General features: G+C 39.3%; 1 protein-coding gene across 2 annotated transcripts in view; it reads right to left on the reverse strand.

Annotated features, from left to right (window-relative positions):
- Positions 1 to 8,573, reverse strand: part of PCSK2 (proprotein convertase subtilisin/kexin type 2) — a 255,372-nt gene extending 246,799 nt beyond the window's left edge. For both annotated transcript variants that reach the window (XR_014795318.1, XM_084887637.1), the window contains exon 1: positions 8,092 to 8,573. Coding sequence is in view for 1 of the 2 variants with exons in the window: in XM_084887637.1 (XP_084743763.1) it covers positions 8,092 to 8,268 (177 nt within the window). In the remaining variant the exon portion in view is untranslated. The remainder of the gene's footprint in view (positions 1 to 8,091) is intronic.
- Positions 8,574 to 14,914: the final 6,341 nt, after the last annotated feature.

The following is a 14,914-nucleotide window of genomic DNA, read 5'->3' on the forward strand; positions in this document are numbered from 1 at the left end:
TTTGGTTTTGAGTTGTATGAGTTCTTCACATATTTTGGATATTAACACCTTGTCAGAGCTGTTGTTTGCAAATATCATCTTCCATTCAGTTGGTTGCCTTTTTGTTTTGTTGGTGTTTTCTTTAACTGTGCAGAAGTTCTTTAGTTTGATATAGTTGCATTCATTTATTTTTTTATTTTACTTTTCTTGTCTTTGGAGTCAAATTCATAAAATCCTCTCTAAGACCAAGGTCCATAAGTTTAGTAGCTATGTTTTCTTCTACCTGTGTTTCCCCCAAAATAAGACATCCTCTGAAAATAAGACCTAGCACAACTTTGGGAGAAAAATTTAATATAAGATACTGTCTTATTTTCGGGGAAACAGGGTATGTAATTTATTGTTTCAAGCCTTATATTTAGGTCTTTGATCTATTAGGTCTTTGAGCTTGTGGAGAAACAGAAAGCCTCATTCACTGCTGGTGGGAATGTAAACTGGTATAACCACTATGGGAAAAAGTATAGAGGCTTCTAAAAAAATTAAGAATATAACTACCAAATGACTCCCAGCAACACTTTTTTTCAGGGACTCTACCTGAAAAAAATTTAAAATATATGTATTTTTTAAAATTGATTTCATAGAGAGGAAGGTAGAGGGAGAAAGGCATAGAAACATCAATGATGAGAGAGAATTATTGAGTAACTGCCTCCTGCACTCTCCCAACTGGCAGTCAAGCCTACAACCCAGGCATGTGCCCTGACTAGGAATGGAACTGTTCATGGGTCAATGCTCAACCACTTAGCCACACCAGCTGGGCTATCTGAAAGTTTTGAAAACATTTATTTGCAAAGATATATGCACCCCTATAATTCATTGCAGCATTTTTCATGATGGCCAAGATATGGAAACAACCAAAGTGTCCTTTGATAGATGATTGGATATAGAAGTAGCATATAAGAAAAAATATAATATTTCCATTTGCAACAATTTGGGTGGATCTTAACAATATTATGCTAAGTGAAATAAGTGGGACAGAAAAAGTCAAGAAGCATATGATGTCATTTGTATGGGGATATAAAATTGAAAGCAACAAATGTACAAACAAATAAAACAGACAAACCAAAACAGTATGGTGGTTTTCAGAGGGAAGCAGATTGGAGGTAGTTAAGGGTAAAGGAGGTCAAATAAATGGTGACAGAACTTTTAACTTTGGGAGGTGGGCATACAATGCAATATACAGATTATGAATCATAGAATTATACTGTAAATCTATATAACTTTATTAACCAATGTCACCTCAGTAAATTTAATTAAAGAGCACACAGGGCCCTGGCTGGGTAGTTCAATTGATTATAATGTCTTTCAGATATACCAAGGTTGCAGGTTCTGTCCCTAGTCAGGGCACATACAAGAGCCAAACAAGGAATGCAGAGATAGGTTGACAATTCTCTCTCTCTCTCTCTCTCTCTCTCTCTCTCTCTCTCTAGTCTTTCTCTCAAATCAATAAAAAAAAACAGGGGATTGAAAGACATCATAAACTGACAGTGAAATAATGGCAAAAGGTATTTCATGCTAATAAAAATGAAAAGAAGTAGGAACAGCAATATAAAATCAGATGAAATAGACTAAAATAAAAACTATAAATAGAGACAAAGAAGAGCATTACATAACGATAAAGGGCCAACCCAAGAAGGATATAATATTTATGCATCCAAAATAAGATCATCTAAATATATAAAGCAAATATTATTGGACATAAAAGAAATAAAAGAAGAAATCATCAGTAATACAATAATAGTGGGGGACTTTGATATCCCACATACATAAATGAATATCATTTAGCCAGGAAATTAATAAGGGAGAAATGGTCTTAAATAGACATTAGATCAATGCCCTTAACAAATATATATAAAATATTTCATCTAAAAACTGTAGTATGCATATTCTTTTCAAGTGCACATGAAACATTCTCTAGCATAGGTTGCATTTTAGGCCACAAAACAAGTCTTAATAAGTTTAAGAAGTGTGAAGTCACAGCTTCTTTTCTGATTGCAAAAGTATGAAATTAGAAATCAACTATGAAAATAAAACTTTAAAAACATAAACATATAACAACTAAACAACATACTATTAAACAACCAATGCATCAGCAAAGAAATCAGAGAGAACATTGAAACAAATGAAAATGTAAATACAACTCTCCTAAATCTAAGGGACGCAACAAACGCAATTATAAGAGGGAAGTTTATAGCAACATAGGATCACCACAAGAAACAAGAAAAATTCTAAATAAACAATCTAACTTTATACCTAAAGGAACTGGGGAAAACAACAAAGCCCAAAGTTAATAAAAAGAAGAAAATAATAAAGATAAGAGTAGAGATAAATGAAATACAGACCCACCAAAACACACAAAACCACCACCACCACCAACACCAACAAAACACACACAAAAAAGGAAAGGTCAATGAAACTAATTCTTCGAAAAGATTAACAAAATTGACAAAACTTTAGCCAGATTTATCATGAATAAAAAGAGAAGGCTTAAATAAATAGAATAGAAATGAAAGAGGAGTTACAACCAACACCACAGAAATACAAAGGATCACAAGATACAACATACAATTTTATGCCAACAAAATTGACAAACAAAAATCGATACATTTCTAGAAACACACAATCTTCCAATACTGAACCAGGAAGAAACAGAAAAAATGAACAGACCAATTACTGGTAGCAAAATTAAATCACTAATAAAAAATAAATAAACACACCTCCCAACAACAACAAGTCCAGGCTTCATAGATGAATATTTTCAAACATTTAAAGAAATATTAATTTCTATCCCTTTCAAACCACACCAAAAAATTGAAAAGGAAAGAACACTTCCAAAGGCATTCTAGGAGGCCAGTATTGTTCTAATACCAAAACCAGACACTAACAAAATAAATGAATTTTAAATATATATTTTATCGATTTTTCACAGAGAGGAAGGGAGAGAGATAGAGAGCTAGAAACGTTGATGAGAGAGAAACATCGACCAGCTGCCTCTTGCACACCCCTCTACCGGGGATGTGCCCGCAACCAACGTACATGCCCCTGACCGGAATCAAACCTGGGACCTTTCAGTCCACAGACCGACGCTCTACCACTGAGCCAAACTGGTAGATGAATTTTAAAAAGTTACAGGACAATATTCCTGTTGAATAATGATGTAAATATTTTCAACAAAATATAAAGAAACGAAAGTCAACAATACATTAAAAGGCTCATATACCACGGTCAAGTGGCATTACTCCCAAGAATGCAAAGATGGTTCAATATCTGCAAATCAATCAACATCACATTAATTAAACAAAGAATAAAAATTATAAGATCACCTTACTAGATGTAGAAAAATGACTTGGATAAAATTTATCATCTATTTATGATAAAAACTCTGATAAAGTGGGTATAGAGAGAGAATCATCGATCAGTTGCCTCTTGCACACACCCCCACTGGGGATGTGCCCACAACCAAGGTACATGCCCTTGACTGGAATCAAATCTGGGACCTTTCAGTCTGCAGACCTAAGTTCTATCCACTGAGCCAAACCAGTTTCGGCAGACTCTGTGGTTTTCAGCAGAAGTCCCAAATAAAATGTTCCAGACTCCTTATCTATAAAAACTATGAAATAACAGGTTTGTGTGGTTTTAAGCCACTACATTTGTAGTCTTTTGTTCCACAGCAATTGAAAACTGATACAGTATCATAAAGTGGAATGTATACAGTTTCACAATGTGGAATGTATTTTTAAGAATAGAAATGTTGACTCAACGTTTCTATTCTTAGAAATGTTCCCAACCGAAAACCTTACATGGTTTCACCAAAATACCTATCCCACAATATCCACAGAGGAAATTTTTATAATAGCCTAAAACTATTCATTGAATAGTTCATATATAGGCCACTGTACTAAATATAAAAACTATAAAAAGACATTGTGTATTGTTTCTTCTCTTGGAAGATGTATGATATACCTAAAGAAATGCATAGTCATACAGATCATTTAATGACATAGGTTTGTACAGGATGGGGCAAAAGTAGTTGTGAATACACAAAACACAGACTTTATTCTTGTACTATTATTTATTAATTACTTTATTATTTTCCACATGAATAACTGTCCCACTTTGTATGTTAATGCTAAATATATAATAGAGGAATATGCAAATTAGCTGAGACACCATAACATCACATCCGAACGAACAGCAGAGACCTGAGACTGCATGGCGGCCTGATGGGGTCAAGGGATCTCAGCTCAGCTAGGCTTGATGGGGGACCTCAGGCAACACCTCCTCCCCCAGACCCTGAACCAGGAGATATGAGGCCACACACCCCACCCTGGCGCCAGGCCCAGGGACCTGAGGCTGCACCCCCTTACCTGGAGGGACTTGATGGGGGTAGGGCAGGCTGGGTTTGGGTCTCCTGCATTTTTGAAGCATGTGCAGGTGGTGGGCGGGGACTTGACTCTAGGTCCCACAGCGTGCCCCAGACTCTGACAGGAGGGAGATTTTCATATTCATTTTACTAATTTTCTTTCACTTCTGACACTTCTATTATGGAGAAAGGGCAAATAGAAATATTAAAATATTTCCTCTAATTAATTCCCTTTTAATGTGCATGGATTTCGTGCACCAGGCTACTAGTTAGATAAAGAAATAAAAAGAAAAAAAGAAAAGGAAAAAATAACAGGACTCTAAAGGTAGTACCCCAAAGGCAGAGCTCTTGGGAGTCAGGAAAGACTTCCTGAAGACAGCATTATAAGAAAACAAAATTATTTTTGGTAGAGGAAACTTGGTTTTAAAATCTGGCTTTTATTTTCTCACTTTTCAGATATGAGCAGTTATTTAACTTCCTGAAACTTGATGTTTTTCATCTGAGAATTAGGGTTGATGCCAATAATTTCTACTTCAGAGGTTTGTGAGGTTAAGTGATGTAAGTTAGTAAAATAGCAGTTTCCTCTAGTCTGCACAGCTGGCCTCTCTTTGGATGAAAAAATAATTACTGAGAATCTCTGTCATGTGATCCTGGGTCTCCAAGAAGATGGGGCAGTTGGGAAGTGTACTAAGCGTTAGAGAAAGAAAAGAGAAGGAGGTATTGGGCTTTTAAATAAAAAATGAATAACAAATGACAGAAGTACAGTTCAGCAGGATGAAAACAAGACAGCACAGTGTTTAGGAAACCTAGAGTAATAAACACAACTAAGGCTGGAAAGCCCAGTAATATACTGACAATGGTGACAAAAACAGAAATACAGAAGATATCCCTGAATATTTACCTTTCAAGTGGAAAGGCAATACTTACAACCATTTTCACTTACACGTGTGAAATGTCTAGAAGAGAAGTGATATATGTTATCTAGGCTTTGCTTTTTGTCCCACAGGAATTTGGGGAAGGGAAAGCTCATTGTAATCCATGGCATCAGGGAAGGTCTGGAACTCAGTCTGGAAGGATGAGTGGGACATGGATCCAAGTCTGTGTGTGTGTGTGTGTGTGTGTGTGTGTGTGTATGTGGGAGGAGGGGGGGAAGAATGTTTATTCTAGACAGGTGTAGCATCCTGCAAAGATTCATCAGACAGAAGTATCTTGCTATTGACTTACTTTTACTTAAATATGAATCTTAGCAAAAATCATTTGGATAAGCGATCCTATTTCTAAGGAGTTAGGGAGAGGTGAGGAAAGAGATGGCAAGGCCCATTTCTCCTAGATAGCAATTGCGGGTTTGAGGTAGTGCTGTAAAACAGGCGGGCTCCTCTCCAAGAAAGACCAGGGTAGAAAGAGAGTTAGGTATCTGATTTCACCCAACGTACCAGTTCCCTGAGATTTTTAAGGTAAGTGTATTGACATGACCCAGACTCATTTATGTTGAGATTGTCTCTACACCTCCTTGCTCAAATTCCATCATCAAAACTGTAATCCCTCATGAAGTCCTTTGCCTCTAGACAAAAAAAAAAAAAAAAAAAAAAAAAAAAAAGTAACCCTCTTGGACAATTAATAAGTTAACATTATTAATGTCAGCTACACGTAGTTTTGATTAAGTTTCTAAGATCAGATCCCAGGGGCATATTTTCAAAAGAGGAGATAGCAATGTCTGCTCACACGGTGAAATGGTGCAGGGAAGGGGGAGAGAGTAAGGCTATTTCTGCATCTGATGCAGTCCTTCACAGTCAACAGCTAAGGAGCCCGATGCCACATCCCTTTTCAGCATACCCCAAAGCCCACATACCCGCAGAGCCCTGAGCTTGGTTTGGTATGAACTAGGTTTAAAGAGCATGAGTTCACCTCTGAAAGATCCGGCTTTAAATCCACGGTTGTTTTTTTTTAAATCTCGGGTCTTATTTAGTCCATTTCCTTATCAGTACCATAGGCTCCGTCATAATAGTAGTTTTCCTAAGAGTTGTTGAGAATTAGTAAATAAGAATGTAAAAAACTCCGGCACATAAAGGTGCCCTATAACCATCAGCTAATAAGAATTACTGTTATATTTATGGCTCCTGGATCATGTATCTTGCCAAGTTGGGTCAGGAAGGCGGGAAGGAAGAAGAGGGTCTGCTTGCTTGTTTTGTTGGGGCATTCTTGAAACATCCACAGGCCCTGGGCCAGAACCTCAGCGGGAGGGCGGGCGGACCGCTCCCTCCCCTGGGGACCGCTGTCTCTCCCCTGCTCCACCTACGCATCGCATCCCCGGAGCAACAAGTTCCCTCTGCAAGACCCGCCCACGCGCCACCGGCTATCCGGCGCCTCCGCCTAGACCTCTGACAAACACGCTGTCTAACCCTCTTTGGGTCCCAGCGAGGCGGGAGAGCCCGCAGCAAGTGCAGGAGGAGCCCTCCGGAGGCTGGAAGGAAGGCAGGAGGCGTGGAAAGTCAGGACTGAGGGACCGCTAGGAGTTCCAGTTCAGCCCTTGAGGCAAAAGCAGCCACAGAAGCTCCCACCCTCTCCTCTTCACGACTCTCTCCTGGGATCAGGGGGAAGGAGGAGATGGGGACCCTGACAGAATCCCACAGATTTCCATCCTGCTCTCTGGTTGCCAAAAAGCATCCTACATCCTCCACGTTTCCCTTCGCCCCGGTTTCTCCTTGCACCCTCACTGTACCCCACCTCCTGTCAGGTTCCTTAAGGACAGGTGAGATCCCTGCCTGGTCATTTGAGTGAGTAGGTCACCTGCAGCCCCCGCCTAGCACTCTCCTCCCAGTTGCCCTCTCAGAATGGGAACCTCGGACTCTCCAGAGGAGTCTCCAGGCGTTCCAGACAGCAAGCATGCTCATCCTGGTGCCCAAGCGGCTGCACTCTGCCAACTTCTTGGAGTGGGGATCCCCGCGTCCTCCAGGGAAAGCCAAGCTGGCCGCCCACATACCAGGAGAGCCACCTGGACTTCTCCTTGCAGAGCTCCCCCAATCCGAATCCATCTTTCTAGCTCCTGCAGTTCTGCGCTGTGAACTTGAGAGCTAACAAGGAGTAAGCTTCTGGGGTGGGCTGGGGCAAGCACGAGAAGTTCCGCCCTAATTTTGGAAAGCAAAACCTCTTAAGGTTTCCAAGTCTCCTGCAGCCGGGAGCTGCTTTCCCTGGGAAAAGCAGGGGCCGAAGTCATCACCGGGAGGGAAGTCCTCCTGGCGCGCGGGGTCTGCAAAGCACGGAGATAAATCGCAATGCCCAATCTTCTAGCCCTGTTTGTCAGAAACTACTCTTTTCTCTGGAGCTGGGAGCTGGAAATAGATACCTCCCTAGCAAGCCCAGATGTTTAGCATCTCATCCCTCCATCCCGAGCAGCCTTGAGAACTTGGTACCTTGGACAGCAGCCCGGGCGCAGGGCATGGCTTCAAAGTTACCCTATTTTCGCCAAAGAACAATACATTATTTTTTATGACCTTACTAGTACACTCGAAGGACGTTTTAATTACATAACATGGGATAGATCCCTGGAGGCAATATCGTGTTAAAGAGCCGGTGGCAGAATGCCTGCATCGCAGGAGAAAGAAAGGAAAAACTTGCAAATTCTGCAATGAGATTGCGCAGGACTGTGTCCCCGTTTTTTGAAACAACAAGCGAAAGAAATGCAAGGGAGGTCTTACCTTCCGGACTCCAAAGCCGTGCTCTGCTGCAACTTGGCGAGCTTCTTCATCTCCTCCTTTATGCAACTCCACGAGAAAATTATTCGTGAAGACCGGTCTCTCGGCCGATGCAAAAACCACGACACAGATGAGAAGCCCCGCGGCCGCCTTCCACTGGGAGGCACAGCCACCTTTCATCTTTCTCTAGGAGTGAAAAGTGGTGCTAGGAGGCGCGCAGGCTGGCGGAGCAGGGGACCCAGGAGAAAGGTGCAAATAAGAAATATATATGTAGTTTTTGTTTGTTTGTTTGTTTTTTAAAGGAATCTTTGTGTGGAGAAAGAGACTGATCAGGGGCTTGGAAAGCCGCAAATTAAGGTGCGATCTCTAGCTTCTGGCTGGCAGGGAAGCTGTGTAGTCAGGCGGCCCGACTCGCTGGCAGAGGTGCTAATGTGAGGAGCTGTGTGTATCTGAGAGAAAAGAGCGAATGTATGTCTGTGCTTGATGCTAAATCTGCATTTTCAGCTCCTCCTCAGCTCCAATTCCCCCGGGGGCGGGAGGAGAGCACCAGTCTGGATGACGTGCGTCCGCCAGCAGCCAATGAGAACCAGAGAAGCAGTGAGCCCTGCCCTGGGCCACCCCGGGCCCTCCCCTATCCGCCCCCCAGCTGGGCAGCCTGCCTTTGCCAGCGCCAGCTAGGGGCACCTACTGAAGCCCGCGCCCCCGCCCTTTCAGCACCCCGGAGAGCTCCCCCCATCGCTCCACCCCGCCCGCCTTGCTCCCAGGAAAATACCCCCAGCTGTAATAGGGTTTGAAGCGCCCCAGTGATGTCATTGTTTGTGGAAATCTGTAAGGCTCTGGAAAGGGAATTACAATGTGTGCCGCTCTCTGAGGTTCCGAAGGGAGCCAGGGCACCGGCCTCTGTCTATTCCTCTCTCCTGCTTTTTTCCCTGTGCATCCTCCTTCCCCTACACACAGGGCATACTTGCCTTTCCTTCTGTAAATAAAGCAAACATTAACCTTCCTCCTGATAATTGGGATAACACCTTTGCTCCCTTCCTAGCACTGGGGGGATTGGGGAAAGCAGCCCTCTTGAGGTAGCTTATGGGGGCAGGAGTACAGGAATGAACTATTTATTTATTTACTTACTTACTTATTTATTTATTTACTTTGGTGCACTCCAAGGTGATCTGGAACTAAGCAGCTCGGAAGCCTAGCAGGAGATGAAGTTTGCGACATCCTCCCCGCCGCCCCCCCGCCCCCCCGCAATTGTAATTAAAGACTCCCCCTGAGTCTTGAGCTGCTCTGCAGAGACTGCCTTCAAGAGAGCCAGGGCTGGGATGGAAATGCCTGGGAAATGCATTCTCCGATTTGAGGGCATTGGTTACCCAAGGACAGAGAGAGTGCGTTTCTGGAAGGGTGTAGCCACTATTCCCAGGAATTGAGCCAAGACCCCAGTTGAGTGTCTTCCAGTTAAGCAGCCAGTTGGTTAATTCAGTCATCCTGGCAGGGGGGTCAGCTAAGTTATTCAGTTAAAACACATGCACTCACACTCTACTAACTGCTTACAACCAACTTCTTCCTGCCCCAGAAGTAGAAATTCGATGTCTGCAACAACATGAGGGCAATTGTTTTAAAGCAACTCAAATATTGTTGAGTTACAGAGTATGTACATTGATATTGATGATCAATTAGCTCCAAACTTCAAAATTCTGTCTTACTGGGATAAGAAAGAGGTAAGAGACCCTTTCCCTAGAGATTTAAGTGTATGCAACACACACACACACACACACACACACACACACACACACACTATTGACACATTTCACACACAGGCACACACACATATCTGTCTATCTGTTTGTGTACCTGTATGTCTTATCTATCATCTATCATCTATCTATCATCTATCTTTACAGGTTTTCTTCTTTTTATTTTAGCATGAAGGCAGAACCTACTGAAAAACACACACACACACAATTTTACTATTGCTAAAAATGATTATGCATTTAATGCTATTGGACATAATATCTTCAGAGTAGTGGTGCCTCACACAACGAACTTAATTCGTTCCAGGAGCAAGCTTGTTATGTGAAAAGTTCGTTATGTGAAACGCGTTTTCCCATAACAATACATGTTAAAAAAAATAATTCGTTCTGTAGCATAAAATATGCTAAGATGACATAAAAAAAATATGCTAAGATGACATATTTTTATTTAGATACATCTAAAAACATAATTTTTTTTAAAAAAAAAAACACACATTTTTTAAATTTTAAGACAGACTAAGTAGAGTCTACCGAATCTTGCACATCTTCATCCATTTTCTGCTTTTTGGCCGATGGTTTCATGAAAAACCTGTCCAAAGTTCGCTGTGCGAGGCGTTCGTTATGCGAGGCACCACTGTATATCTCATTGTGGACATAGTTGGCTTCCTTAGAGGCCTTCAAAAAAAATTCCTAAATAAAAATGTAGCCATTACTGAATATTTTTATTAAAATGTAAGAAATCATTATCATCATTATTATTATTAGGTACTTGAATTAGTTTAAGAAAAGCTAAGTGAGGTGCTCACAAGGTACTAGGATATAGACTAAAGATGAAAGGGGCCAGAGCAGAGACAACGCTTCCACAAAAGTATTGATGAAAGGGAACAGAGCTACTCTCAGTTTCTCAGTTCCTTACTGCTCAGAGGCTTTATTTTTTTTTTGATTAACCAGTTTTACTTCACAGCCTACTCTTTACATGTTTGATTTTAACACAGTGTTTTCTTATGCAGAGACCTTCAACTCTTCCCATTTCCCCTTTCCTTCTATTTTACTCATATTTTGAATCAAGGTACAAGGGTGGTATGAACTTCCAAATAGCTTTTACTGCCCTGTATTGTCATTTGAGAAAAATGGCACCAAATGTGAAAATTACATTAGATGGATTCACAATCATGAAGAGCTATTTCCAAAGCAGAAACAGATAGAAATCTAAGTCTTTAGAAAAATAAATCCTGAAGAGCATCAAGTAAGTCGATTTAGAAGATTATGGGTGTTGTGAAATAGCACTGCTAATGTAGCTCAATCTCTCTGAAAATGAACATGAAATTACCATCTATTCAGAGATATTTATTATTTTTTATGAAACCACAGAGTAATACCACTTTTCCTAAATAAATTCCTAAGATGAATTGGTAGTAAATATTGAATCTTATGAATGTGCATTTTAATAATTAAAACCTTGTAAAATGGGGTACAAGCTAAATAAAGCCTAGATTGATGAATAAGCCATTTTTAGTGGTTTACACAGAATATGGTTCATCATAATATTGTCAGAGAAGCATAGCAAATAAAAGTAGAATTTTTGTGATGCAAATGCTACATATCTAATGCATAATAATGTAGTAAGCATGTGAAGGAAAAGTATAGATTCATTGTTATTTGAAAAACAAATACACATCCAGGTGCATGCACACCATTGTGTTTTTTAAAAAAATATATTTTATTGATTTTTCAGAGTGGAAGAGAGAGGGACAGAGACTTAGAAACATCGATGAGAGAGAAACATGGATTAGCCACCTCTTTCACACTCCCTACTGGGGACGTGCCCACAACCACAGTACATGCCCTTGACCAGAATCGAACCCGGGACCCTTCAGTTCTCAGGCCGACGCTCTATCCAGTGAGCCAAACTGGTCTTGGCCACACCATTGTTTTTATTAGATAACTATTTCTAAGCTCCTTCTCCCCAATATATTAATTTTTGAGCAATAAGGTGAACAGAAGAGAGAAGGTGGTAGAATGTTTCAAGGACTGAAACGGAATTCAGTTGACAGAAATGACTGCAGGCTCTGCTGTCATAGACTTGGTCCAAATCATTGCATCTCTCAAAGTCTCTATCTCCTTATATTTTAAAAGAAGACAGTTTGATTAGATACCCTTCAGGTCCAAACCCCTACAATTTCAAAGACATAAACATAAAGACATGGGAAAGTACAAACTACAATGTAGAAAGCTATCATCAATAGAAATGTTGAGGGCAGTCATAATTTTAAAATAACATATGGTGGCTAACAGGCATTTAATTTTACATAATCTCTCCTATAGAATTTTATATGTATTAATTTTATGGATTTGAGGAAAGAGTAACTGGCTGGTAGGAGTTGGGTGGAGGGAGAAATGGGGGACATCTGTAATACTGAAAATAATAATACTTTTAAAATAAGAATAACTGGCTGATGTTCAGTACCAGATATGAAAACCATCAGCATGTTGAGGTTCTATTTAGGATATTGTTGTATCTGAAGAGAAAACATGGATATTTGGTTTCAGTTCAGAGGTACCACATACCCTTAGAGTGTCTTTGAAGTCACTGTCCTACAAAAAGCAGAAAATTCTCAGTTTATGACTTCAAAACTACAAATCAACATACTTACATGTAATTAAAAGAACCCAAACCACCTTAGGTATGTTTGGGATCCTCCCACTGAGATGTACTTCCAGAGATAACTTTTGGCCCAGGGAGCTTTGGATCAAGGGAAACCCATCACTTGAGGAGGAGGGAGAAAGCTAGAAGTAGTCCTAGGAGAGGCTGCTGGAACTTTGAGTATTCTTTGGATCATGAGGGAGAAGATTTTATGTTTCTGTTAATTTCTTTTCAGAAATTAATTGGGTGAGATGTAATCTGAAGGGAAATAAACCATGTACAACCAAAGGTTTGACTTAAAATACAGCTTTACTACAAATCAATTTAGGCTTTGCCCTTTCTGTTGCACTTTAAATGCAGTAATAATAATTTAATTTGGCTCCAGAATTCTCTGCTATCATATTGTATTACTGTATTACTAACCCTTTCAAGTAGATTCTTCCTAATGACCCTGCCCTATCTGTCCCTTCCATCTCAGCTCAGATTCAGGCTTTCTAAAGCATTGTTACCACTGTATGGGTTTCTGCCCAATTTTGAACTCAACATTAACCACATTTTTAAATTTTTTCTTTAGATTATTATTTCCCAAGATCTCATCTCATTTCCCAGTGGCATTTATATACAATCTAATATTTGCTGTAACTAAAATTTAGGTCTTCATGAAATTTTAGTTAGTAGCTTGGTATATGCCCACTCCTAAATCATTGGGCTTTACTTGGCCCTGCCTCCAATTCCTATAGCTTTTACCAACTTATACCTTTTATCTCTGTTTTTCCTTTAGTTGCAAAGTCTTAGCTGACTTTTGTTATGTAAGCCATCTTAACTTAAGATAGTGGGAGGATCATGGGCTTTATCAAGTGTTTAATTACCAGCAAGGCATTGAATCCAGAGTGCTTTGTGTTGTATTCATTTTATAACTTCATCAACAACCCATCAAATTTATTCAGACTAAGTGACTCTTTATAAACAAAAGCAATTTTTATTTCCTTATATTCCAGGACAATAAAAATTATTTTTTTTGTAGCTAAACAATGAGGACCAGGGCTCTTTTAATCTTCTTTTGAAAATTGGGAACATAATGCTATTCATTATCTTTAGATTCCTTTTAGGTCTTCAAGAATACAAAATGTTTACTCACCTGGAAAGTTAATTAGTTGTTTCTCAATGCTTATTAGAACATTGCTTATTGTCTATAGAAAAGTGATTACCTATTCATAAATTTTCTACCTTGCATTATTTCCCTTTATTTTTCATGCTCTTTAAAACAAGTACAATGATTATTCAGTTCACTTTTTGAATTATTATTAAAATTATCTTTAACAGAGAGATGCTTTGTTTTTTTGCTTCTCAAACTATCTACAATGTAGAAATGATTCAGAGAGAAAAAAGTACATGGCTTCTTGGCAAATATAAACTGGACTTTAGAAAGATAAAAAGGTTATGTGTAAAATAAAAGTTCAAATATTAAAATGTACATAATAGTTTTTTAAGGCTAACTCTGCCATTGCAATGAAATAGCCAATGCTAGGAAAGTCCTGCTTATACCTAGATTCTTGGATATTTAATACTATTGAATATTGATTTGGATGACCTTCCAGAGGTAGAAAAAATGATGTATAATGTTATTTAATATACCGGAAAAACAGCTATAAATTTTTGCCTGTGCTATTAGATATTCCTTTCCCCCCTCTAAAAATTTTTATCCTCTCATAATTTTAGATATATGGAGGAGACTCATAAATGTCAGAGGGGAGAGGATGGGAGGGTCTGGAAAAAAGAAGAGATTATTCAAAGATCATATATTCATAGTCCATGGACACAGACAACAGTGTGGTGAAGGCTAGGGGAGAGGGTAGGGGTCTGAGTAGAGGTGGATAAAGAGGGTGGAAATAGGGGACATCTGTAATAAAGTTAACAATAAAAAACTAAAATAATATTGAGGCATTTGTTTAAAAAAAGAAGCATGGCATAACTTACATTTAGAAAAATTAATTGTACAATATCCATTTCACTTTATCTTCTATGATTCCAGAGACAGTAGACCAAAAAGTATACAATAGAGGCATATTTTTAAAACTAGTTACTCAAAGCCATACCTAATGGCCTTTATGGATTTATTTCCTCCTTTAAAATTCTACAGTCAGGAGATTATAATTCATATAAGATCTAATCACAGTATAATTAATTTGTATTAGTGCACTCCATGATGCATTCATTTATGCTAGTGGTACTCAGTTCATAAGCATATGGATCACAGTGTTAAAAAAAATAGTTACAATCCTTTAAAAGTGAATAATTTCTCATAAAAACATTGCAAGATGCAGCTTTTTTTTTTTGCAGGGGTAGGGTGGGTGGGGGGGTGTGATAAAAGATTTGGCCATGATCTCAATTAGTTAAAGTTAGTATTTGCCATTCTCTTCCCTTTCCCCCAGAT

The sequence above is a fragment of the Pipistrellus hanaki genome (assembly GCF_964339955.1).
Source record: "Pipistrellus hanaki genome assembly, chromosome: 6".
In the NCBI taxonomy this organism is placed as follows: Eukaryota; Metazoa; Chordata; class Mammalia; order Chiroptera; family Vespertilionidae; genus Pipistrellus; species Pipistrellus hanaki.